Genomic DNA, 25,457 nt, shown 5'->3' on the forward strand with positions numbered 1-25,457 from the left:
TTGAGCTGGAGAACAGATCCAGAGGTGTGAACGTGTGCAGTGAGGGAATTAATACGTTTTACAGCCAATCCTACCTGTCTGATAGAAATACAGATGATTATGAGGCTTTAGCAAAGGGCAAGACCTCCTGAATCGCCTTAACTCTGAACTTAAAACCTCCACAAAATACAAATTAGCATAGAATTGAAGAGAGAGAGAGAGAGAGAGATGGACATAAATAAAGAGATAGTGTTCAGCATTTCTGTAGAAGATTAATGATGATTTTCCTGAGTGACGCTCATTAAATCTGCGCTATCATAAACCTCCATCACTTACTCATAGCACTGAGTGTAATTGTGTTTCATAGCCTGACCTGTGTGCACTGAATGTAGAAGATGATGGCCGAGCGAGAGAGAGAGAGAAAGAGAGAGAGAGAGAGAGAGAGGGAGAGCGAAATCAGGGAGTGAGATTATGGAAATGTGCTGTTTGTGAATAAGGTTCTGTTACTGAGTGAAATCTGCCACTCTGTCACTCAGAGATGGAACAGCAGGAGATGGAGAGGAAACAATATAAATATAAGATGTGCCTCTGAGCTAACAGTTTATGCCCCACAGTGAGGAGAGTGTGTGGAGTGTTAAACAGACTCATTTTTACTCTCAGCATCTGTGTACATCTGAATAAAACTGAGAGACTCAACTCACCCAGAGGAGAGCACCAACTCATCACATCTGTTAGAAAAGCAGAGGAATGTTGACAATACTAAAAGGTCACTATACTAAACTACACTACACTATACTGTACTATACTGCATACGCTATACTATACTACATTATACCATTCTATACTATGCTATACTCATGCTATACTATGCAAGATGTTATACTACACTTCACTGTAGTATACTGTACTATACTCACTACACTACACTATACCATACTCACTACACTAAACTGTACTATACTCACTACACTACACTATACCATACTCACTACACTACACTGTACTATACTCACTACACTACACTGTACCATACTCACTACACTACACTGTACTATACTCACTACACTACACTATACCATACTCACTACACTACACTGTACTATACTCACTACACTACACTGTACTATACTCACTACACTACACTATACCATACTCACTACACTACACTATACCATACTCACTACACTACACTGTACTATACTCACTACACTACACTATACCATACTCACTACACTACACTGTACCATACTCACTACACTACACTGTACTATACTCACTACACTACACTATACCATACTCACTACACTACACTGTACTATACTCACTACACTACACTATACCATACTCACTACACTACACTGTACTATACTCACTACACTACACTATACCATACTCACTACACTACACTGTACTATACTCACTACACTACACTGTACTATACTCACTACACTACACTATACCATACTCACTACACTACACTATACCATACTCACTACACTACACTGTACTATACTCACTACACTACACTATACCATACTCACTACACTACACTGTACTATACTCACTACACTACACTATACCATACTCACTACACTACACTATACCATACTCACTACACTAAACTGTACTATACTCACTACACTACACTATACCATACTCACTACACTACACTGTACTATACTCACTACACTACACTATACCATACTCACTACACTACACTGTACTATACTCACTACACTACACTGTACCATACTCACTACACTACACTGTACTATACTCACTACACTACACTATACCATACTCACTACACTACACTGTACTATACTCACTACACTACACTATACCATACTCACTACACTACACTGTACTATACTCACTACACTACACTGTACTATACTCACTACACTACACTATACTATACTCACTACACTACACTGTACTATACTCACTACACTACACTGTACTATACTCACTACACTACACTGTACTATACTCACTACACTACACTGTACTATACTCACTACACTACACTGTACCATACTCACTACACTACACTGTACCATACTCACTACACTACACTGTACTATACTCACTACACTACACTGTACTATACTCACTACACTACACTGTACTATACTCACTACACTACACTGTACTATACTCACTACACTACACTATACCATACTCACTACACTACACTGTACTATACTCACTACACTACACTATACCATACTCACTACACTACACTGTACTATACTCACTACACTACACTGTACCATACTCACTACACTACACTGTACTATACTCACTACACTACACTGTACTATACTCACTACACTACACTCACTACACTACACTGTACTATACTCACTACACTACACTACACTCACTACACTACACTGTACTATACTCACTACACTACACTACACTACACTCACTACACTACACTGTACTATACTCACTACACTACACTACACTACACTCACTACACTACACTGTACTATACTCACTACACTACACTCACTACACTACACTGTACTATACTCACTACACTACACTACACTATACTCACTACACTACACTGTACTATACTCACTACACTACACTATACTCACTACACTACACTGTACTATACTCACTACACTACACTGTACTATACTCACTACACTACACTGTACCATACTCACTACACTACACTATACCATACTCACTACACTACACTATACCATACTCACTACACTACACTGTACTATACTCACTACACTACACTATACCATACTCACTACACTACACTGTACTATACTCACTACACTACACTATACCATACTCACTACACTACACTGTACTATACTCACTACACTACACTGTACCATACTCACTACACTACACTGTACTATACTCACTACACTACACTATACCATACTCACTACACTACACTGTACTATACTCACTACACTACACTATACCATACTCACTACACTACACTGTACTATACTCACTACACTACACTATACCATACTCACTACACTACACTGTACTATACTCACTACACTACACTATACCATACTCACTACACTACACTATACCATACTCACTACACTACACTGTACTATACTCACTACACTACACTGTACTATACTCACTACACTACACTGTACTATACTCACTACACTATACCATACTCACTACACTACACTATACCATACTCACTACACTACACTGTACTATACTCACTACACTACACTGTACTATACTCACTACACTACACTGTACTATACTCACTACACTACACTATACCATACTCACTACACTACACTGTACTATACTCACTACACTACACTGTACTATACTCACTACACTACACTGTACTATACTCACTACACTACACTATACCATACTCACTACACTACACTGTACTATACTCACTACACTACACTATACCATACTCACTACACTACACTGTACTATACTCACTACACTACACTGTACTATACTCACTACACTACACTGTACTATACTCACTACACTACACTATACCATACTCACTACACTACACTGTACTATACTCACTACACTACACTGTACTATACTCACTACACTACACTGTACTATACTCACTACACTACACTATACCATACTCACTACACTACACTGTACTATACTCACTACACTACACTATACCATACTCACTACACTACACTGTACTATACTCACTACACTACACTGTACTATACTCACTACACTACACTATACCATACTCACTACACTACACTATACCATACTCACTACACTACACTGTACTATACTCACTACACTACACTGTACTATACTCACTACACTACACTGTACTATACTCACTACACTACACTATACCATACTCACTACACTACACTGTACTATACTCACTACACTACACTATACCATACTCACTACACTACACTGTACTATACTCACTACACTACACTGTACTATACTCACTACACTACACTGTACTATACTCACTACACTACACTGTACTATACTCACTCCACTATACCATACTCACTACACTACACTATACCATACTCACTACACTACACTGTACTATACTCACTACACTACACTGTACTATACTCACTACACTACACTGTACTATACTCACTACACTACACTATACTATACTCACTACACTACACTACACTACACTATACTCACTACACTACACTATACTATACTTACTACACTATACTCACTACACTACACTGTACTATACTCACTACACTACACTATACCATACTCACTACACTACACTGTACTATACTCACTACACTACACTATACCATACTCACTACACTACACTGTACTATACTCACTACACTACACTGTACTATACTCACTACACTACACTGTACTATACTCACTACACTACACTATACCATACTCACTACACTACACTGTACTATACTCACTACACTACACTATACCATACTCACTACACTACACTGTACTATACTCACTACACTACACTATACCATACTCACTACACTACACTGTACTATACTCACTACACTACACTATACTATACTTACTACACTATACTATACTCACTACACTACACTACACTACACTATACTCACTACACTATACTATACTTACTACACTACACTACACTCACTACACTACACTGTACTATACTCACTACACTACACTATACTCACTACACTACACTACACTACACTGTACTATACTCACTACACTACACTACACTGTACTATACTCACTACACTACACTACACTACACTACACTGTACTATACTCACTACACTACACTACACTACACTACACTGTACTATACTCACTACACTACACTACACTGTACTATACTCACTACACTACACTACACTACACTACACTGTACTATACTCACTACACTACACTACACTACACTACACTGTACTATACTCACTACACTACACTATACTCACTACACTACACTGTACTATACTCACTACACTACACTACACTGTACTATACTCACTACACTACACTATACTCACTACACTACACTATACTCACTACACTACACTGTACTATACTCACTACACTACACTACACTCACTACACTACACTGTACTATACTCACTACACTACACTATGCTACACTCATGTTATACTACACTATAATTTGTTAAACTATGCTATACTGTGCTATACATTATACTATACTCACTACACTATGCTATGCTAACCTATGCTATTCTACACTGTACTATACTCACTACACTACACTCATTCTATGTTGTACTATGCTATACTACACTATTACACTACACTATGTTATACTACACTACACTGCTGTACTATACTCACTACACTACACTATGCTACACTTATGCTATGCTATACTACATTATATTATACTGTACTATACTAACTACACTACACTATGCTATATGATGCTACACTATACTACACTACACTGTACAATGCAACACTATACTGTACTATACTTACTGATCCACAATATGTTACACTCATGCTATACTATACTCCACTACACTATACTACACTATGCAAAACTATACTCACACTGCACTCTACTATACTATGCTATGCTATACAACAAAATGCTGTATTATGCTACACTTATACTACACTACACTATACTATATTATACTATAATATACTGTGCTATGCTATACTGCTGTTTATGCCGATGAGAGGTTTGCATCTTGTGGTATGGCTTCTATATTTATTTTGTGTTTCTCTTCATAATGTTTCTGTCATCAGCTGCTGTTGTTTACCTTGGCTGATCTTTGCAACGTCTGTTGCTCAGTACACCAGTTTTTCAGGACATCTCAATTTGTTGTATAGGCGATACCTAGTTCTTCTACAATGCCTCTGATTGATTGTCTTTGATTTCCAGCTTCAAAATATCTCGCTTTTTTCCACAGAAACAGCTCTCTGTTGGTCAGTCTATTAGGGCTCACCTGAAGAACAGTCAGTCACATGTTCCAATATATTTGAATCATAGTGAGGGAACCACTGAAGCACAAGGAGAACAGACAAACTCCATACACAGGACAGAGGAGAGATTTGAACCTCAACTCCACAGATGCGAGGCAAATCAGGAGATGAAAGATATTCTGATCTATCATCTAATATTCATCTATTTGTGTGAACCCAAAATTTCTTCAGCGTACAGTAAAAACAGCTGAAATGGTCTTGCCATTCCAATACTTTTGAAGGTATTGTATCATACCTCATGTCTGATTTATTATCACACTTATAAAGGAGCACATCATTAATGACACAAAGTGAATTGTAACGTCATATAGCTAACATTAACGTAGCATTATCGTTGTGCTCAAACTTTTGCTCTTAAAGCTCTAAATAACACATTTTACGTAATTTTGGACACTAATTTGTGAATGCATTACATCTTACAGCTGCAAATGAAGTAAAATTGTCTGGGATTTCATTTCCATCAAAAACTTTTCCAAACAATGGAAAGGATTCGTTTAACCCACCTAAAGGAGCCAAATCAAAATGCTCAGCTAGCCAAAGGTGTATCTGAATATCTGAGACGGATGTGAAAAATTATGACTGCAGTCAGAGAGAGTAAAACTCCAAGAGATGTATTTCTCAAATTTATAAAAGATAATAAAAAAGTCTGTCTTCTTGTATTTGTGCTTGTCTCCTGGGTTACAGCCCTATGAACAGGAAACTTATCCTCGATCTGAGACGTGATAAAGAAAGCAAATCCTCCTGAAATTCAGCATCGTATATATATATCTATCGGAACACTTATTCATTCCAAACACAGAAGGAAGAATTCAGTGACATTTAATGCAGCACCTGAGTGACAGTCAAACACTTTTGATTGATCGATAGCATCTCGTTTATAAAAGGTTTGACAGTGTGCTCACAGGGAAAGACATATTTCAGCTCCTCCCCTGATATTTTCCACAAAAAGGTCAACATGCCACTTTATCAAACATTAGAGCTCAGTGTAACTTTGCTAACCTCCAACCCGAAGATTTCTTTCCTTGTTGCTAGCAACTTAACTTGGGGTTAAAGTAGCATGCTAACCGTCTCAGGAGATTACTTTGGTCACGACTGGGAGGATCTTCTGGTGCGTTTTTTGCCTCCGAAAGAAAATCTGACCTCAGTGAGAAGACAGCCACAATGAGACGTGGTCATTATGGCTAATAGGGTGTGAAATGACTCATTAGCTTTTTTATTGGCAATTGCATGGTGCCGCTAGTTTTCTATGGCAAATTGGTTTGCGTTGATGACATCTCACTAATGGCTAGCTCTAAAGCAAAGTTAATGTAGTGTACAGAGCTTGTCTCATGAATCCAAATGAAACACAGAATGAGTCGTCGAGAGAAAAATGGCCTACAAGTTCAAACAGAGGGGTTGCTGGGTTATGAATTGGAGAATAAACGTTTTGTGGCTTCTGTACTGACAAAACTAACGATGAAGTATTGGTACGGAATAGCCGAGTCGACCCTCCCTGATTGTTACCTTCTGCAGGCTACAGTCTCCAGATAGAAGGTGTGATTCTTTATGCAATTTAATCAGATCCCTGAATAAAAAAGATACATAAACCCTTTCAAATGTATTGGAAAAATGGCCCTGAGTCAGTTTTGAGTTTGTATAGGCATGGATGAACTCATTTTAAATGCAGTATGAGACTGTTGAGCAGAAATGCCAGGCTGAATCATGTTCAGCTGTGTGAAGAAGAAGAAGCTTTTATTATTGGCACACATACATTACAACACAGTGGAATTCTTTTCTTTTCATATTCTAGCTTTTTAGAAGTAGGGGTCAGAGTACAGGGTTATGATATAACCCTTCTGGAGCAGAGAAGGGTAAAGGCCTTGCTCAAGGGCCCAACAGTGGTGCTGAGGCTTAAACCCTGACCTTTGGATGCTCTGGCTTGGTTGGTTAAGTAGCCTTTATTTGTCACATATACATTACTGCACAGTGAAATTCTTTCTTTGCATATCCTATCCTTGGAGGGTTGGGGTCCTAGCACAAGGTCAGCCATGATGCAGCGTTTCTAGAGAGGAGGGGTTTAGGGCGTTGCTGAAGGGCCCAACATTGGCAGCTTGGCAGTTCTGGGGCTTGAACCCTGACCTTCTGATGCTCTGGCTTGGTTGGTTAAGTAGCCTATATTTGTCACATATACATTACTGCACAGTGAAATTCTTTCTTCGCATATCCCATCCTTGGAGGGTTGGGGTCATAGCGCAGGGTCAACCATGAGGCAGCACCCCTGGAGAAGGAGGGGGACCTTGCTGAAGGGCCCAACGGTGGCAGCTTGTCAGTGCTGGGGCTTGAAACCTGGTCTTCTGATCAACAGCCCAGAGCTTTAACCACTTGTGTTACCACTGAACAGTCTCTGTTTGTTAATTCTTTTTTATTAGATGTGTAGTCAGCTGCTAGTTAACTGGAGCCCATAGCAAGGACATATCAGTCAGCCGCAGTCGTAGCATAGCAATGACAAAATAAGAATTTTATATTTCCGAAACTTTCATGGATTCAGATTTTGGTGTGATCAAGTTGTTTGAGTACTGTGGTGAACCTGACTAGCTCTTTAATCTTGCTCTTGCTTTGTGAGTGGTCATAGTAGTACCTTTAGACCTTTGCAAATGTTTTGCTGTTGAGTGTGAAGCAACTGCAAGTCTAAGCCCTTGGGTCTTTTGTAGATAAGAGTGGGATTCTCCCTTCAGGTAATGGGAGTGACCTAGGCCATGGCAGAGAAGTTCAAGTATCTTGATATGCTTTTCATGAGTGATGGAATACAAGTGGTACTTGACTGGTCTGTGGTGATGAAGCAGGAGCTCAGTTTTCAGACAAATTTCTACTGATCTATGGTTTTCTACTGATTCTACTAATCTATTGATTCTACTGTTTTGTGGATAGTGATAAATGGAATACAGTTGCGAGTACAGGTGGTGGAAATAAAGTTCATCTGCTGAGTGATAGGATCCAGTAGAGCTCTGCTCCTCCTATTTGAGAGGAGCCAGGGGAGGGGCTTTGGGCACCTTAAAGGATGCTCTCTGGTTAGCATACAGTTAAGCTGTATTCCACTGGCTGGATATCCTGGAGTAGACCTGAGACCTGCTGGACAGTTCAACCCAGTCAGGTTTAGCCTTCTGTTTTCACTACCTAGACCTACACGATGAACGCTGGGGGTCATACGCAGTGCCAGTAGGGTGACAGTCATGTTTAGACAAGTTTTGCATGTTATACACGCAAATTTGTATTAGGCATGTCCCACTGGATGGAGATACTGAAGTCCTGCTGGAAAGCTTCTAATCTCCTGTTGGCTTAGGATTCTCCAGGAGGAAGATCGTGATTGATTTGTGACTGGGGGTAAAACCATTTCTTCTGCAACAAGCTTTAATCCATAAAAAGCTGGTTCTTAGCAGGTAAATTATATGCATTTGAATTATAACTCCAAATGTGCATTTACTTCTTATATCACTGAAACCTGACTAGGCAATATTACAGAGTTATACTGAGCCACAGGCGAGTGAGACTTGTTCATTTTTCACTTTCGTTCTCTCTTGTGAACTGGGGAAACATTGTTCAATAATAAGTAAATGGCATGCTAATGGGATGCAAAAGACCAGCTCTTTCCAGGAAGCGTGTAGTCTCTAACACATGACACTAAATGATTCTGGTGGTGATGTTTGTGTTTAGTGTTCTGTTTGTGTATCTGTGTTTGTGTTTAGTCAGATCTGATTTCTCTCTAAACTGTGTATTAAATCACTGCATCAGCTGCTATGCTAATCAGCCTCATTGCTTTTTTTTTCTTGGTATGCGCTATCCCAGCGTGTTCAGGATGCTTGTGTCAGCACTTTGTGTCCTCTCTGTAATGCCAGCGCTTTTGTTGTCGAGAATGAAATGCACAATTTTGTTATCTTTTTAATAACATACCCAGGAATAAAAACTGTCTGTAGTTACGATGTTTCACAGCAATAAATGTAACTAGAATTGGATTAAGTAACAATATTTTAATTGTTCATCCAATGGCTGAGGTATACGTGGAATAAAACACTTTGCAGCATACACTTATATTGCCAAAAGTTTTGGGACACCCCTCCAAATCATTGAATTCAGGCGTTGGGCTTGGCCCCTTAGTTCCAGTGAAAGGAACTCTTAATGCTTCAGCTTCATACCAAGACATTTTGGACAATTTCATGCTCCGACCTCAACCCCATAGAACACCTTTGAGATGAATTAGAGCGGAGACTGTGAGCCATTCCAAAACTGGGACATCTGCCTTTCCATGCACATGAATGTAATATGGAGTTGTCCCGTCCTTTACAGCTATAACAGCTTCAACTCTTCTGGGAAGGATTTCCACAAGGTTTAGGAGAGTGTTTATGGGAATTTCTGACCATTCTTCTATAAGAATATTTGTGAGGTCAGGCACTGATGTTGGACGAGAAGGTCTGGCTCACAGTCTCCACTCTAATTCATCCCAAAGGTGTTCTATGGGGTTGAGGTCAGGACTCTGTGCAGGTCAGTCAAGTTCCTCCACACCAAACTCACTCATCCATGTCTTTATGAACCTTGCTTTGCACACTGGTGGGCAGTCATGTTGGAACAGGAAGGGGTCATCCTCAAAAAGTTGGGAGCATGAAATTGTCCAAAATGTCTTGGTATGCTGAAGCATTAAGAGTTCCTTTCACTGGAACTATGTTTTATTTTGCTGTGGATGTATTATTCAAATGATCAGTTGTATAGTATTGTAGCTTTGCATCATAAATATGTGTTCTTGGCTCCGTTGTGAAGGCTTTTTTTTTGAGAGTTCTGGAAAGTTCCCTAGAAAGTTCCTTAACTTTCTGTTTGAAAGCGAAACAGCCTCATGATCCTCCATTATATTCAAATTTGGCAGACGCCCTTATCCAGCAACTTACATCTATCTCATTTATACACTTGAGCAGTTGAGGGGGTTAAAGGTCTTGCTCAAGGACGTATCAGGGGCAGCTTGGTGGTCCTGGGATTCAAACTCACAACCTTAGCATCCCATTTTATCCAAACTGGAACTTCAGTAGCCTTGAGTGACATATTGGTGGGGCTGGGATTTGAACTAACAACCTTCTGATTAGAAGACAAATACCATAAACACTGAGCCCCTGCTGAACCTCATGATGTGATGCTGCCTAGAAAACTCCACATGGTGTTAAAGTGTGTGTGTTTTGATGTTTGTGTCGTGTCGGATGTCATTGCTGGTCACTTTGTCTCTGGTTTGTGTTTTCATCCCCCTCCACACACACACACACACACACACACACACACACACAGAGAGCGAGAGAGAGAGAGAGGATGGACAAAAGGTCTTATGAGAATCAAACAGTTTTATTTACTTTCTTTGTGTAGAACATCCATGAGTCCAGTCTCAGGGTCACGTTTGGCTTTGACTTTTACAGATGAAAAAGCATCCGTGAATAATGCTGGAGTTTTTATAACCTGAAGAGCTCTTCAGTTCTGAGTACACTAAAGTACACACTCAAAGTACGCACTTAGACCTGCATGGTTCTGTCCTAGCATGACACGCAATGGTATCTTCTTTTTCTTCTTCTTCCCCTCAATCAGGTATCTGAACAAAACTAACAAACATAACACAAAGATGAACCTCCATGTTATAATTCCATTCTATCCTTTTCAGAAAGAAAAGTGTCCTGCGTGCTTTCTTTACACCCTGCACTCTGGTGCTCACATGAAAACACGTCAGATTAATAAAAATGCAGAGTGCTTGTAAATTTGCTAAACAGTTAAATGATTCAGATATTATGAATACGTCTTTGAATGCAGATCTCTCGAGAGGTCATCTATCGTTTGAAATTCCCCAGCTCATTCCTGCGCCGTGTGCGAGAGCTCCTTTTATTCTGTCCTTTTGTGTAGAACAGATTGTGTACCAGAAGCTTTGATCACATGACTGCTAGAAAAATCACCTGATGAAGGACAGCCAGGCTTTGAGATGCTGCAGACGTTCCTCTCTCATTCCTCTTTCATTCCATCTGTACTTCTTCACAGCTTTTTTATTTCCTGTTGTGAAATGATGATGAGAGGATATGAATGATAAAGTGTTTCTTAGCATTAGATTATACACAGTAAAATTATCTTACTGAAGTGGCTTTGTTGTTATTTTTTATACCAAAGATTGGTCTCACAGCTCCAGGGTTGGGGGTTTGATTCCTGACTCTGCTGGGTGTGTGTATGTGGAGTTTGCAGGTTCAATTCAATTCAATTGAATTGAATTCAATTTTATTTGTATAGCGCTTTTAAAAATGTACATTGTCTCCAAGCAGCTTAACAGAACATAAAAAAAATATAGTACAAAAGCTCAAGATTAATATTTGACTTATATTTAAAATTATTTGTATTAATCCCTAAATGAGTTTATCTCATTTTATACAAGTAAGTCATTGAGGGTTAAGGGTCTTGCTCATAAGCACAGCAGTGGCAGCTTGGTGGACCTGACCACCATTCGAACTCACAACCTTCTGATCAACACCTTAACTACTAAGCTACCTGTCCAAAGACATGCATTGTAGACTGATTAGCATCTCTAAAATTGTCTTTAGTGTGTGTGTGTGTGTGTGTGTGTGTGAGAGAGAGAGAGAGAGAGAGAGAGATAGATAGATAGATAGATAGATAGATAGATAGATAGATAGATAGATAGATAGATATTGATTGTGCCCTATGATAGACTGGTATCTTGTCCAGAGTGTACTCTGCCTTGTGCCCCAAATCTCCTGGGATAGACTCCAGGTTCCCCACAGTCCAGTAGAAAGTGGTACTAGCTGCCAAAGAGAAGGGCAAAAATGACCAAACTACCAAATAGCATGGTAAAAAATGACCAGATTTCTAAAAAGTGGCAAAAATGACCAAATTAGCAAACAGCGGAGTGAAAAAGATATTAAAATACCATATCCACTGTCCAACGACATGCTATTGTAGGCTGATTGGCATCTCTAAAATTGTCTGCAGTGTGTGTGTGTGTGTGTGTGTGTGTGATTGTGCTCTGTGATAGACTGGTATCTTGTCCAGGTTGTACTCTGCCTTGTGCTCCAAATCTCCTGGGATAGACTCCAGGTTCCCCACAATCCATTCGAATATGCGGTGTTAAAAATGAACGGATGGATGGATTAAAGCGCGTGTTCTACTATATTCTTGTTTCTATGGCAACAGCTCATTTTCAGAGACTGGTCCGGCACATAATCTCTAAAGACTAATAACGATTAGATTAATAAAACCATAATGCTGATTGAATTTTTTTTCAATTCCATTTGTTTGTGTAGTGCTTTTAACACTGTCTCTAAGGAGCTTTACAGAAGTACAGAAACATAGAATGAAAAAGAAATTAAAGAGTTTAAAGTTAAGTTACTATTTATTCCTAACATTTATTTCTAATGAGAAGCCTGAGGTGATGCTGGTGAGGAAAAATGTTATGAGGAAGAAACCTTGAGAGAAACCAGGCTCAGAAGGGAACCTCATCCTCATTTGGGTGACACTGGACAGGAAATAATGTAAATGTTGATAACGTCCTTTCTTCAACAGTTTAAAGTCATGTGGAATTGTGCAACCAAGAGCTCCTGAGGAACTAATAGATCAGCGTAGGTTCTGAGTTCATTATAGACTGGCTCAGACGCGAGTAGGTCCGACTTTCCTTCGATTCCCCGCTCCTGACTGCAATTCCTATCCTTCAGTGAGTTCCTATTTACTGTGGTTTCATCTAATCCTGACATAAACGTCCTCTCATTAAACGTGTAAAAGCAGTGAGTCTTAAATTAATCACGGGATTAGTTGTAGTTCAGGTCTCCTGAGGAGCGCAGCTTTTATTCTCAGGATTAACCAGCTTCTTTAAACAGCATCCAGGTTTTTCTCTCTCTCTCTCTCTCTCTCTCTCTCTCTCTCTCTCTCTCACACACACACACACACACACACACGCACAAACACACACACACACAAACCAGCCCCTAATGCAGGAGATAAATGGTGTAATAAAACATTAGAGTTCTGGCAGAGCTTCTCGGTCAGGGTTCTCTGCGGCAGCTGCAGCAGAGCGGATCTGTTGTACATCAGACCCGATACAACGTTTCCCCAAACACGAGGGACCGAACAGAGACAAATGAGCAACAGCTGCACCACATTCTGTCGCGTTTAACCATAAAACTGGAATTAGACGGCCGTCGCTAACACGCTGATACACCGAAAAGAAAACAATCAGTCAAAGTAAATGAGATTTTTTTTCTCCCTCGGACAGATCTCTAATGATATTACAGCTGATGCTCCAGTCACGGCGTACACACTGTTACTGCTCACTGTGATGCATTAACACAGCTCCAGAACTCTGTGTATTAAATCAGTAGGGCTGCAGAGTCGAGTCCAGGACTGGGACTGAAAATAAGCCTTCAGGCGGTCGAGGTCAAAATAAAAGCAAAATAAAATCACGATTAAACAACCTGAACATCCTTCTTTTGTTAGTTATCTGTGTTTATGCACTGGACCACTGATTAGTGTGTTTTCTCCAAGAAGGAATTATTTCTCGTTAAACTTTGTGTACGTGGAAACAACACTGTTTTTACAAAAAGTGAAAAATCAAGACCAAAACTAAGATAAGTTGGAGTATAAATACAAGTTCAAGACAGGAAGTCTCTCGAGAGCCTAAAGGAGTCGTTCGTCTTTAAAAATCAGATTGTTGTTGTTGATAAAATAATAACCGAAATATAAAATCCGCTTTCCGCTTTAAGAATCTAGAGCGAACCAACAAGTTTTTCTCACTTACACTATATCGCCAAAAGTTTTGGGACATCTGCCTTCACATGAATGTAATATGGAGTTGTCCCACGCTTTGCAGCTATAACAGCTTCAACTCTTCTGGGAAGGATTTCCACAAGGTTTAGGAGTGTGTTTTTGGGAATTTTTGACCATTCCTCTAGAAGCACATTTGTGAGGTCAGGCTCTGATGTTGGACGAGAAGGTCTGGCTCACAGTCTCCGCTCTAATTCATCCCAAAGGTGTTCTATGTGGTTGAGGTCAGGACTCTGTGAAGTTCCTCCACACCAAACTGGATCTTGCTTTGGTCACTGGTGGGCAGTCATGTTGGAACAGGAAGGGGTCATCCCCAAACTGTTCCTCACAAAGCATGAAATTGTACAAAATGTCTTGGTATGAAGCTGAAGCATTAAGAGTTCCTTTCACTGGAACTAAGGGGCCGAGTCCAACCCCTGAAAAACAACACCTGAACTCAATGATTTGGAGGGGTGTCCCAAAACTTTTGGCAATATAGTGTATGTTATAGCAGCTATAAAGAGCCGTTCCCTCACTAGTGTAAAAACATCATCTGCACCGCCACTCCCAAACCACCGGACCCATCTGACCTCTGCATCACTCTTCCAGGGTTCATGGACATAAATGCGATGCTCACGCTAACTTAGACGCGAAGTATTGTTAGTTCTTACTGCAATTCCGAGCCGTTGTTTTGTATTCCATGCCATTGTGTGTTTGACCTGTTTCTGTTCTGTATTCTTACCTGTTCTTTGGATTTGACTGATTTACCGGCTTTACACCTGTCTTACGTTTATGATTTCTCTGCTTGCTGTTTTGGATTTTTCTGTTTGGATTGCGCGTTCATTTAGTGAATATCTGCAGATGGATTCGGCCGCCTCTGATTCCACCTCACAACTAGCTTGTCTTTTGTCTTTCTCTTATGGTGCTCCAGAAAAACAGCATAAAAGTATAAACTCTGTAAAGTTACATCTTTACCTCAGACTGTTACAAAGCACTGACACTGGAGACTCCTTCACTCCTTCAATATTATTATGGAATCATCATATCAACGATTTCACATGCTTTTAACCCGTTTATGTTGCTATAGAAACTATAACATATCAGATTGAGCACTTTAATATAAACCTGCACTACTCCCAGTGCTGCTTTAATAGAAGGACAGAAATGAGCGAACTACCAGACAGAAGGGTAAAAGAATACCACTCTACCAAGCTACTGAAGAAAAGGGCAAAACAATGTAATTAAAAATGAGAGCAGCAAAACCTGTTAAAAAATAGAGGGGTAGGAAATTACCACAGGAAAAAAATGAGAAGGTTAAAAACTAGCTAATTACCACAGAGAGCAGCAAAAACTACAAAACTACCAAACAGGGGTAACAGCTGCCAAAGAAATGGGCAAAAATGACCAAACTACTAATCAAAGGGTTAAAGGAATACCACAGTCCCAAACAGAGGGGGTAAAAACTACCAAGGTACTAAAGAAAATGGCCAAAAACAGTGTAATTACAAAACCAAACAGAGGGGGTAGGAAATTACCACAGTAAAAATAAGAAGGGTAAAAACTAGCTAATTACCACAGAGAGCAGCACACTATAAAACTACCAAACAGGGGTAACAGCTGCCAAAGAAAAGGGCAAACATAACCACCAACTAGCAAACAGAGTGGTAAAAATGACCAGATCACCAAAGAGTGGTAAAAATGACCACATAACAAAGGGAGGAGTAAAAACTACCAAAAGAGAAGGAGAAAAATGAGCAGGGGTAGAAAATGACTTCACTAAAACGAGAAGGGTAAAAACGTCCAAATAAAAACTCTAAATCTACCAAACAGGGGAAAACTGTTGCTATAGAAATGATAACATCAGATGGAATGCATTAATATAAACCTGCGCTACTGTCCCTGCTGCTTTAATAAAAACTAATCAACACCTCCTGACCAATCAGAATGCAGCATTCAACAGCGATTATTATTATTATTATTATTATTATTATTATTATTATTAGATATTTTTAAATCGTTAAACACTTGTAAAGTCGTTAATGGGTTTTTTTTTCTTTTTTTTGAACATTTGACCTCATTGAGATGCAGCCTGATTGAGACACACCCTCTGTCTCTCTTTTTTTATCCACTTCCTGTTTTTTCTACCCGTTCTACTCAGCTGAAGTTATCTAATTATTTCTTTTTATGCTATTTCTTTTTCTTCTCCACTTTGAACAATCCTCCATTAAAAGTAATGTGTTTTTTTCTTTTCTTCTTCTATCACCGAGGAGTGTTTCTTCTGGCACACATTTGTTTGATGTAAGTAATGACATTATCCTCATTCTCTTCTCCTCACATTGTCTCACATTCTTGCGCTATAAGAAGTGAATGTTGTATTAGACGCGTGGTCTCTGACCTCGGCGGCTCCAGAAGCTCAGACACAATCTCATCACCACATAAAGAGATTCAGCAGAGAATTACGGCGCCAAGGTGACAGGAAGTCAGTGAACGCTGGAAAGGAAGTGGAAAGTTTGATAAGATGTTATTCAGAGTGTGTTGGAGGGTTTCGTTTGTTAACGTTGTGTACATTGTGTTATGGTGGAAATGGTAGGAAACTCTCATATCTCCATTTTTATCTTGTTTTCTCAGCCAGCTTGACGTTTTGTCATGTTTCCAAACCAGTGAATAAATCAATAAATAAACATTGATTTATAAAAAAAAACCCGTTTATTTATTTGTTTATTTAAATAAATAAATAAGTAAATATTTGTAAGTGCTCCGTGCACCTCATTTCATAAAAAAATAATTAATTAATTAATTAATTAATTTACTTATTTATTTATTTATTTATTTTGTTTTTTATGAAATAAGGTGCATGGAGCACAAATAAATAAATAAATATTAGTAAATAACTATTTGTAAGTGCACCATGCACCTCATTTCATAAAATAATATTTATTTATTTTTTGTTTATTTATTTGTAACCACTCCATGCACCTCATTTCATTAAAAATATTTATTTATTTATTTATTATTATGAAATGAGGTATATGGAGCATATACAAACAAACAAACAAACAAATAAATAAATATTTATTCATTCATTTAAAGTCTTGTGCTCCATATACCTCAGTTTATTTCAATTCAATTTCCCTCTATCCTTTTATTTAAGTTATCCTTCTCTTTCTGTCTGCTCTCTCTCTCTCTCTCTCTCTCTCTTCTTCTCTTGCCTGCTCATTATTCTTTCATACGGTCGTGATTTTATTTCTGTTTGGTTAATTATGAGCTCGAAACTTTTTATGAAGTCTTCATGGAGTATAAACAACATTCATGTGCTTCTCGAGTCTCTTTAGATTTCTGTCTCTGTTGACCTTGTCTCTGTGTGTGTGTGTGTGTGTGTGTGTGAGAAAGAGAGAGATATTGTGCTAAAGGAGTCTTTATTTCTTGGTCTTTCCATCTCCATCATTTTATCTCTGTATGCTGAATAGATATTTGGCATTTATAGATCTGGTTTGATCTAGTTTAATCTGGTTTAATCTGGTCTGATCTGGTCTGCTGGTTTAGTTTTCTGATCCATTAGTGCAGAAAAGTGGCTTTAAGCTTCATCTTTCACTGCTGCGGTTTATTTCCCATCATCATCTCTTCCTAGTTTATATTATAGATTCTCTGGAGATTTATTTTTGCATCGTTGTTCAAAATACATTTATTAGTTAAGGCTCTGTACACGGTTTTATTTATTTATTTATTTATTTATTTATTTATTTTTAAAAAAAAACATTTTTCTCCTTGTGTTTTGCAAAAGTTGGAGGAATTAAATTTTTCTTCCTTATTCTTGACGTTTTGATATAAAGGTTAATGAGACGTTGTCACCACCTACTGCGCTGACGTGCTAAAGTGAGGGCCTTCAATTAAAAGTTTCTATGAGAAAAATATAAAAAGAGAGGAGAACTACTAAAAAGAAGGATAAATTGACCAAATTACCAAAAAGAGGGTTAAATGAATACCACACTGCCGAAAAGAGTGGAAAAAACACCGGACTACTAAAGAGGAGGGCAAAAACGATTCAATTACCAAAAAAACTAGCAAAAATTACAAAAATACTAAACAGGGAGGCAAAGACTATCAAAGTACCAAAGAGATTGGATAAAAACTACCAGAAATAATGTGAACAATGACCAAACTACTAATCAGAAGGCTAAAAGAATATCACACTAGCAAAGGGAGGGGTAAAAACAACTAAAGAACCAAACAATATAGCAAAAACTACCTAACAGAGGGGTTGCAACTACCAAAGAACCAAAAGGAAAGGGCAAAAAGAAACAAATAACAAAACTGAGGGGTAAAAACAACCAAAGTTACATGGAGAAGGGCAAAAATAACCAGATTACCAAAAAGAGTAGCAAAAACCAAAAGTACCAAAGAAAAGGACAAAAATGAGTAAACTACCAAACAGAAGGGTAAAGGAATACCACTCTGCCAAACAGAGGGGTAAAAACTACCAAACTACCAAAGAAACAGGCAAAACAGGACAGTAATTACAAAACAGTGCTAAAAGAGGGGTAAAAACTACCAATGAGAAGGATAAAAACCAGCAAAAAACCAACACAGGGGTAGGAAATTACAGCAATAAAAATGAGAAGGGTAAAAGCTAACAAATTACAAGCAAAAACAACAAAACTACCAAACAGAGGAGTTTAAAAAAACAAAGAGGGGGATAAAATCCATCAAATATCAAACAGAGTTGCAAAAACTATAAAACTACTAAACGGGTAACAGCTGCCAAAGAGAAGGGCAGAAATGACCAAACTACCCATCAAAAGGGTAAAAGAATAAAACAGTACCAAACAGAGGGGTACAAACTACCAAGCTGCTAAAGAAAAAGGCCAAAACAATATAATTACAAAAAAACAGGGCAGCAAAACCAAACAGGGGTGCAGGAGATTACCACGGAAATATTGAGTAGGGTGAAAAAGAAATAATTACCAGAGAGAGCAGCAAAAACTACTAAAATACCAAACAGCTGCCAAAGAGAAGGGCAAAAATTACCAAACTACCCATAAGAGTGGTAAATAAAATGACCAGATTATCGAAGAGTGGTAAAAATGACCAAATTAACAAACAGAGGGGTAAAAACCACCAAAAAGAAGAACAAAAAATTAGCAAACGTCCAAACAGAGGGGTAGGAAATGACCTCACTAAAATAAGAAGGGTTGAAAACTACCAAATTACCAAAGAAAGTACTAAAAACTACAAATCTTCCAGAGAGAGGAGTAAAAAAAAAATATATCAAACTACCAAAGATAAAAATATCAAACAGAGCTCCAAAGACTCCAAAACTACCAAACAGGGGTAACAACTGTCAAAGAGAAGGGTAAAAATAATCAAACTAGCAAACAGAGGGGTAATAAAACTTACCAGGTTACCCAAGAAAGGGGTAAAACTAACCAAATCACCAAACAGAGGGGTAAAAACTAGAAATATATGAAAGAATTTTAACAGAAAGAAATGGATTCGCTGTTGAACTGATGATGGAGGAGCTACTGCTTTCTAGAAAAAATCTAGAATGCATAGAGTTTAACCTCAAATCTCATTTCAGCATGGATTCAAGAAATGAACATTTAAAAATATCCATATTCTCATGCCACTTCATCATTCATCACACCATTTTGTCCTCTTTTATCACTTCATAATTTCCAGCTCTCTGAAACGGGCCTATTGTAGTCAGCATTAGCGTTTTATCCCCAGAGACCAAATAATGTTAGATTTTATATTTCCTCCTGTTTTTATTGTGTCCATGTTGATGATTGAGTGTCTTTGTCATGTTCCACTCCACAGTGGAGGTTAATATGAAGCTCATATGAAAGTCTTTAAGAATTCATAGTGTTTCAGAAGGATTTCTGTTTTTTCCCTAGACTACTAGGGACTATGTATTCATAGAAAAATTCCAAAAAGGGTATTTTTTTCCACACACATGTTTGTATCTCAGAGTAAATGTTGATCTTAAACCCATTCCTGCTCTCTGAGATGTTCTCCAAGCAGCTCAGATTGTGTAAGGTTCTCCAACAGAGGGAAAAACACACATCTAAAACACACTGGAAGCTAAACAGACTCGCTTTAGATCAGACTCACAGACGCAACATCATTCATTTAGTTATACAGAATGAAAATGCCTCGTAAGTCACTTTCTTTTCCCCCGACTCTAGTGTAGTGGTTAAAAGGGTTAATCGGTGTTCTCGTTGCTATGGGTTACTGCACTAGGCATAAACACAGAGTTTAAACTCCCACTCGTGTTCAAGTGCTTGTTCTCGATGCTCATGAGTGTCACTGTTTATTGGCGTGATTAATGAATAAGCACTGTTAGCGTGGGTGGCTAATGCTAATACCTACCCCCAGAAGCGCACAAGGGCCACTGAGGGCAGAACGTAGCGTCTCTCTGAGTGACACTGAGAGCGTGATGTATTGATTATAAACATGTCATTATGGTCCATTAGTCAGGAGGTGTTTCTTTAAAAGCACAGGTTAATATGAACGCGCTCGTGCTAATACAGCACGTTACCGTTTCTATAGTAACAACGTGCACAGAGTCACGTATATATGTACTTTTCGTTTTTTTTTATGTCCATGGAAGGAGTCTCCAGTGACAGAGATAAAGCTGTAACTTGAAGCCTTTCATCTCGGTTCCATCTGTTTGTAACAGGAAACGCTTCAGAGTAGCGTTGTGTGTTTTACTAAGTGCTTGGTAAGAGCTTTGTTTGTGTGTGTGTGTGTGTGTGTGTGTGTGTGTGTGTGTGAGAGAGAGAGAGAGATCTCAGTGAGTTCAGTCAATCTCTCCACTCGTTCACCGGCTTCAACATGATTTTCGAGCACTCCTCCACGGCCTCTGTGCCTCTCCCTCAGCGATCACGGCGACCCCGGAGCCCCACGACTCGCACCCTCAGGAGGATGTTCACGGTGAGTGCGGTGGAGCTTTGAGACGATGCGTGTTCCTGTCAGAGCGAGTCACACTGAATCAGAGAGATGTCTGTTGCAGGCTTGTTGAACAGATTTTCATTAAGTTGTGTGTAATCGGTGTAATTATTTACGACAGCGAATGCAGATGTTTAGTCATGGCAGCTGTCATGTTTTACAGATGTTTCTGTCTCGAAGCTGGGATTGATTGCAGCTCATGCACTCATGTAGTGTGTAGTGTTTAGTGGAGATGTTCGGTGCTGGATGATGTTTGTCAGTGTACTTTTTTCTGGTTGTTTAGTTTTCACATCATTAACAGAAATGAGAAGATAAAACAGAAGGGTTGTATGATGAAAGATTTTCGCTTCACTGCAATCATAACACACTTTCTCCAATATTATTTTCTTTCTAGAAGCGTTTCAGAAAACGACCCTGAAGTCATATATAATTTTTTTTTCTGTTTTAGTTTACAAATTCGAAAACATATCTTCTGTGTCTTCCCTCATTTTCTCCCTAATTTGGTAACCAGACAAATGAACTGGTGACATGGGAAACCAACTCACTGTAAACTGCTGCTCATGCTGCATCACAGGGCTGTGTAACACAACCCTGTCGCTGTGATTGACAGGGAAGACAGGACAGTCTGCTCCTCCTACCTAGACAGTTTATCCCAGTTTAGACTCCAGGTGATGGATGGTTGATAGATAGATAGATAGATAGATAGATAGATAGATAGATAGATAGATAGATAGATAGATAGATAGATAGATAGATAGATAGATAGATAGATAGATAGATAGATAGATAGATAGATAGATAGATAAGATGTTGATAAGATGGAACTGCTCAATAGAGATATAAAGAAATAGCAGCTAGTTTTCGCACTTAACAGTACATTGGAACCTCAGTATAGGAATTTAATCCGTTCTGGAGGCGAGTTCTTAAGGTGAAAATGTGTATTGTGAATTGAATTTTCCCACCAGAAATAATGTAAATGCAGATAATCCGTTCCAGCTCCCAAAAATATGAGCAATATTCCCAATAGGCAGTGTATGGAAACTGTATGGTTGCTTACAAAGAACTGACCCAAGCCAAGCATTCCATGTCAAGGCTCCTCACAGGAAGTCGTGACCCCAAGCTTGGGCTAAAAATAGAACAGACCGCCCACACCACCAATCTGTCAACAAAAAAACACCCCAAAAACCACGGAATGCATGCTGAAGGAAACGTTGGTGTCGTGGGTTTAATCTTTCCAAACAGATTTCACTGACAGAAAACATATTCATATAATTTGTAAACTCACTTCAGTTGGCTTTTCACTGACACGAAAATGTTATCTATCTATCTATCTATCTATCTATCTATCTATCTATCTATCTATCTATCTATCTATCTATCTATCTATCTATCTATCTATCTATCTATCTGTCTGTCTGTCTAAGACAAAAAACTCCCTGGAATTAAAAATGAACTTTTTCTTTCAATTTTCAATTTCAATTTATAACTTCTATGTCACAGCTTATGTCCAGCAGTCTTCACAGTATATTATCTCAGTCATATACGAGCCATTCGTGCCCAGTTTGCCACAGGGTATTAAAACTTCTATTCTTCTTCTCTTGGTCTCCTTCTTTGTTTGGAGCGACTTTCCTTTTTACACCAGGCTTAGTATCACCAAATTCTGATGTTTTTCGAGTCTTTGCTTGAACGTATATGATCCAGGGTGCTGTTATTTGTTGTGTAGTGTCAGGTATGTTCGATTATGGCAGATATGCGCACATGTGTAGGATGTATTTAATATATCATGCTGACTCATGAGTTCAGTGTTTGTGGTAAAATGCTGATCTGTCACCTGTATTTAGTGTGTTATTTTCAAACCTCGGAGGAAATAAACCTCGAGAGGAACCAGACTTATATGTCTGAATATGATTCTGTGACGAATAAAAAATATTGGATTTGGAATAGTATTTTTTGGAACTGCAAGTATTTCCATCTAAAGCAAAATGATTGTATTATTTGTTACAATTTTATTATATTTATTGTATTTAGCATGTGGGATGTTAGGGGAATTGATTCCAAAAAAATATTTTATTATGTTTTCCACTTAAAAATAATATTGGTAAAACGTCAGCATCGGCTGAAGCTCAAGGTTTCAGTATCGGAAAAGGAAAGAAACATCGTGCTGTCTGTGATTTTCTCATGTGCCACTCAGAAGCCAAATCTTTCTCCTGCAAGTATTTTGAAACAGTAATCACATTTTATTTTACAATTCTGTTACTGAAACCAATACAGAATGAACAACAAACTGGGGAAGCTGTGAGATTTGAAATCAGTCTGAATGTCTGAGCAGGAACAGGTTCTTTGTGTTTGATAAATCCGTGCACCGTCCTGCAGCGTGGACACGGCACTGAGACACAACACAACCACTCCTGCGATTTATTTTTGTTCAGTTTGTGAAGCTCCTGTGATGTGTGAGGGAGGATGTTGTTTCTTTCTGCTTTGACCTCTGCCATGTTTTCGTTCACTTTACACTTGTTGTCTTCGTGCCGTATCCATCAGCTCCTCAGTGTGAGGTTTCGCTTCTCGGGCACAGGCTGAATCGACTGCTCGCTCCTTTCACAGCCCCCCATTGAGACGTCAGATGAAATCTGTCTCTTTGTCTGTCACTGCGCTGTTTGTGGCACTGATTCGCTCTTTAATTCGACCCGCTCACTGAACAAGAGGCTCGCCGTGGCGCTCTACAGCTTTCGACTTAATAAACGAACAGAAGCTCAGATTTTCCTGAAAATTCTTTATTCTTTACTGATTTAAGCAAAACGGTTCCTAGGCTTTTGGACTTGACTGCGACTTTAAGAAAGCACTTAGAGACATAAAATTAATTTCCGACCTCCCTGACTCGCTAGAGTTCCTAGTGATGCACTCAGTCGATTTATGAAACCAGACATCATTCTTCTATGAATCAGGAAGCGATGGAGAACGTAAATGTAGTTAGTAATTAGAGAATAAAACACAACAGGCTGTGCATTACATGTGGCGTGGAACCGCAGCATATTGTGACCTATTATAATATCACATTTATAGTTAGTTCCTGTTCTCGCTTATGCTACAGCAGCTGAAAACAGTCGCGCAGTTTGTCAGTTACAAACAAAACACAAAGAATAAACTACTCGGAAAACATAAAGCTACAAAGCACTGGAGACTCCTTCCTCAGTCTGGGAAATAGGGCTTGGTTTGAACCATTTAAATTATCTGTGTCTGTAGTCTTTGCTTTGAAAAGGCTTTTAGCATAGCCATTATCATCATCATCATCATCATCATCGTTTGGACTCTACAAGAAGAGGTTTAGTCAGAAAGTCTTCTTTAATGCAGTTACAGACCTTCTGCTAGACTTTAGATCTGTTTGTCTCTATGCCATTGATGATTGCTGTTGAATGATTTACAAGCACATCGTGGTCCTGGTGTTTGTGGACATGAGTTAGCCTCATGTCCTGTCCTGTAAAAGTTTGAGTGAATATCAGGTGTCTCAGTAGATTAGCTCTGACCCCAGGCTGCTCTCCTGTCTGCTGGATATATGGGAATGCAGGACTGTCCTGTTCTCTTCTCCTATAATTTACTCTGTCCATCTTCCTGGCATTCTCTCTCTAAGCCTTTTCTTTGTGAACTCCAGTCCTGACCTCACTATAGACTTCTCCTGTGCCACTGGACTTCTCTTCGGGTCATTAGTCTCATATACTTGTGTTGCTGCTCTTTAAAAG

General features: G+C 38.8%; 1 protein-coding gene across 3 annotated transcripts in view; it reads left to right on the forward strand.

The window, feature by feature from the left end:
• Positions 1 to 25,457, forward strand: part of LOC131361371 (dipeptidyl aminopeptidase-like protein 6) — a 117,653-nt gene that overhangs the window by 10,861 nt on the left and 81,335 nt on the right. Inside the window, exon 1 of one of the 3 annotated variants that reach the window (XM_058402432.1) lies at positions 21,575 to 21,708. The exons of the other annotated variants lie outside the window; for them this stretch is intronic. Coding sequence (XP_058258415.1) covers positions 21,610 to 21,708 — 99 coding nt within the window. The 5' untranslated portion in view covers positions 21,575 to 21,609. Of the gene's footprint in view, positions 1 to 21,574; positions 21,709 to 25,457 lie in introns of those variants that run through there. 3 annotated transcript variants of the gene reach the window in all.

This window comes from Hemibagrus wyckioides, linkage group LG01 (assembly GCF_019097595.1).
Source record: "Hemibagrus wyckioides isolate EC202008001 linkage group LG01, SWU_Hwy_1.0, whole genome shotgun sequence".
NCBI lineage: Eukaryota > Metazoa > Chordata > Actinopteri > Siluriformes > Bagridae > Hemibagrus > Hemibagrus wyckioides.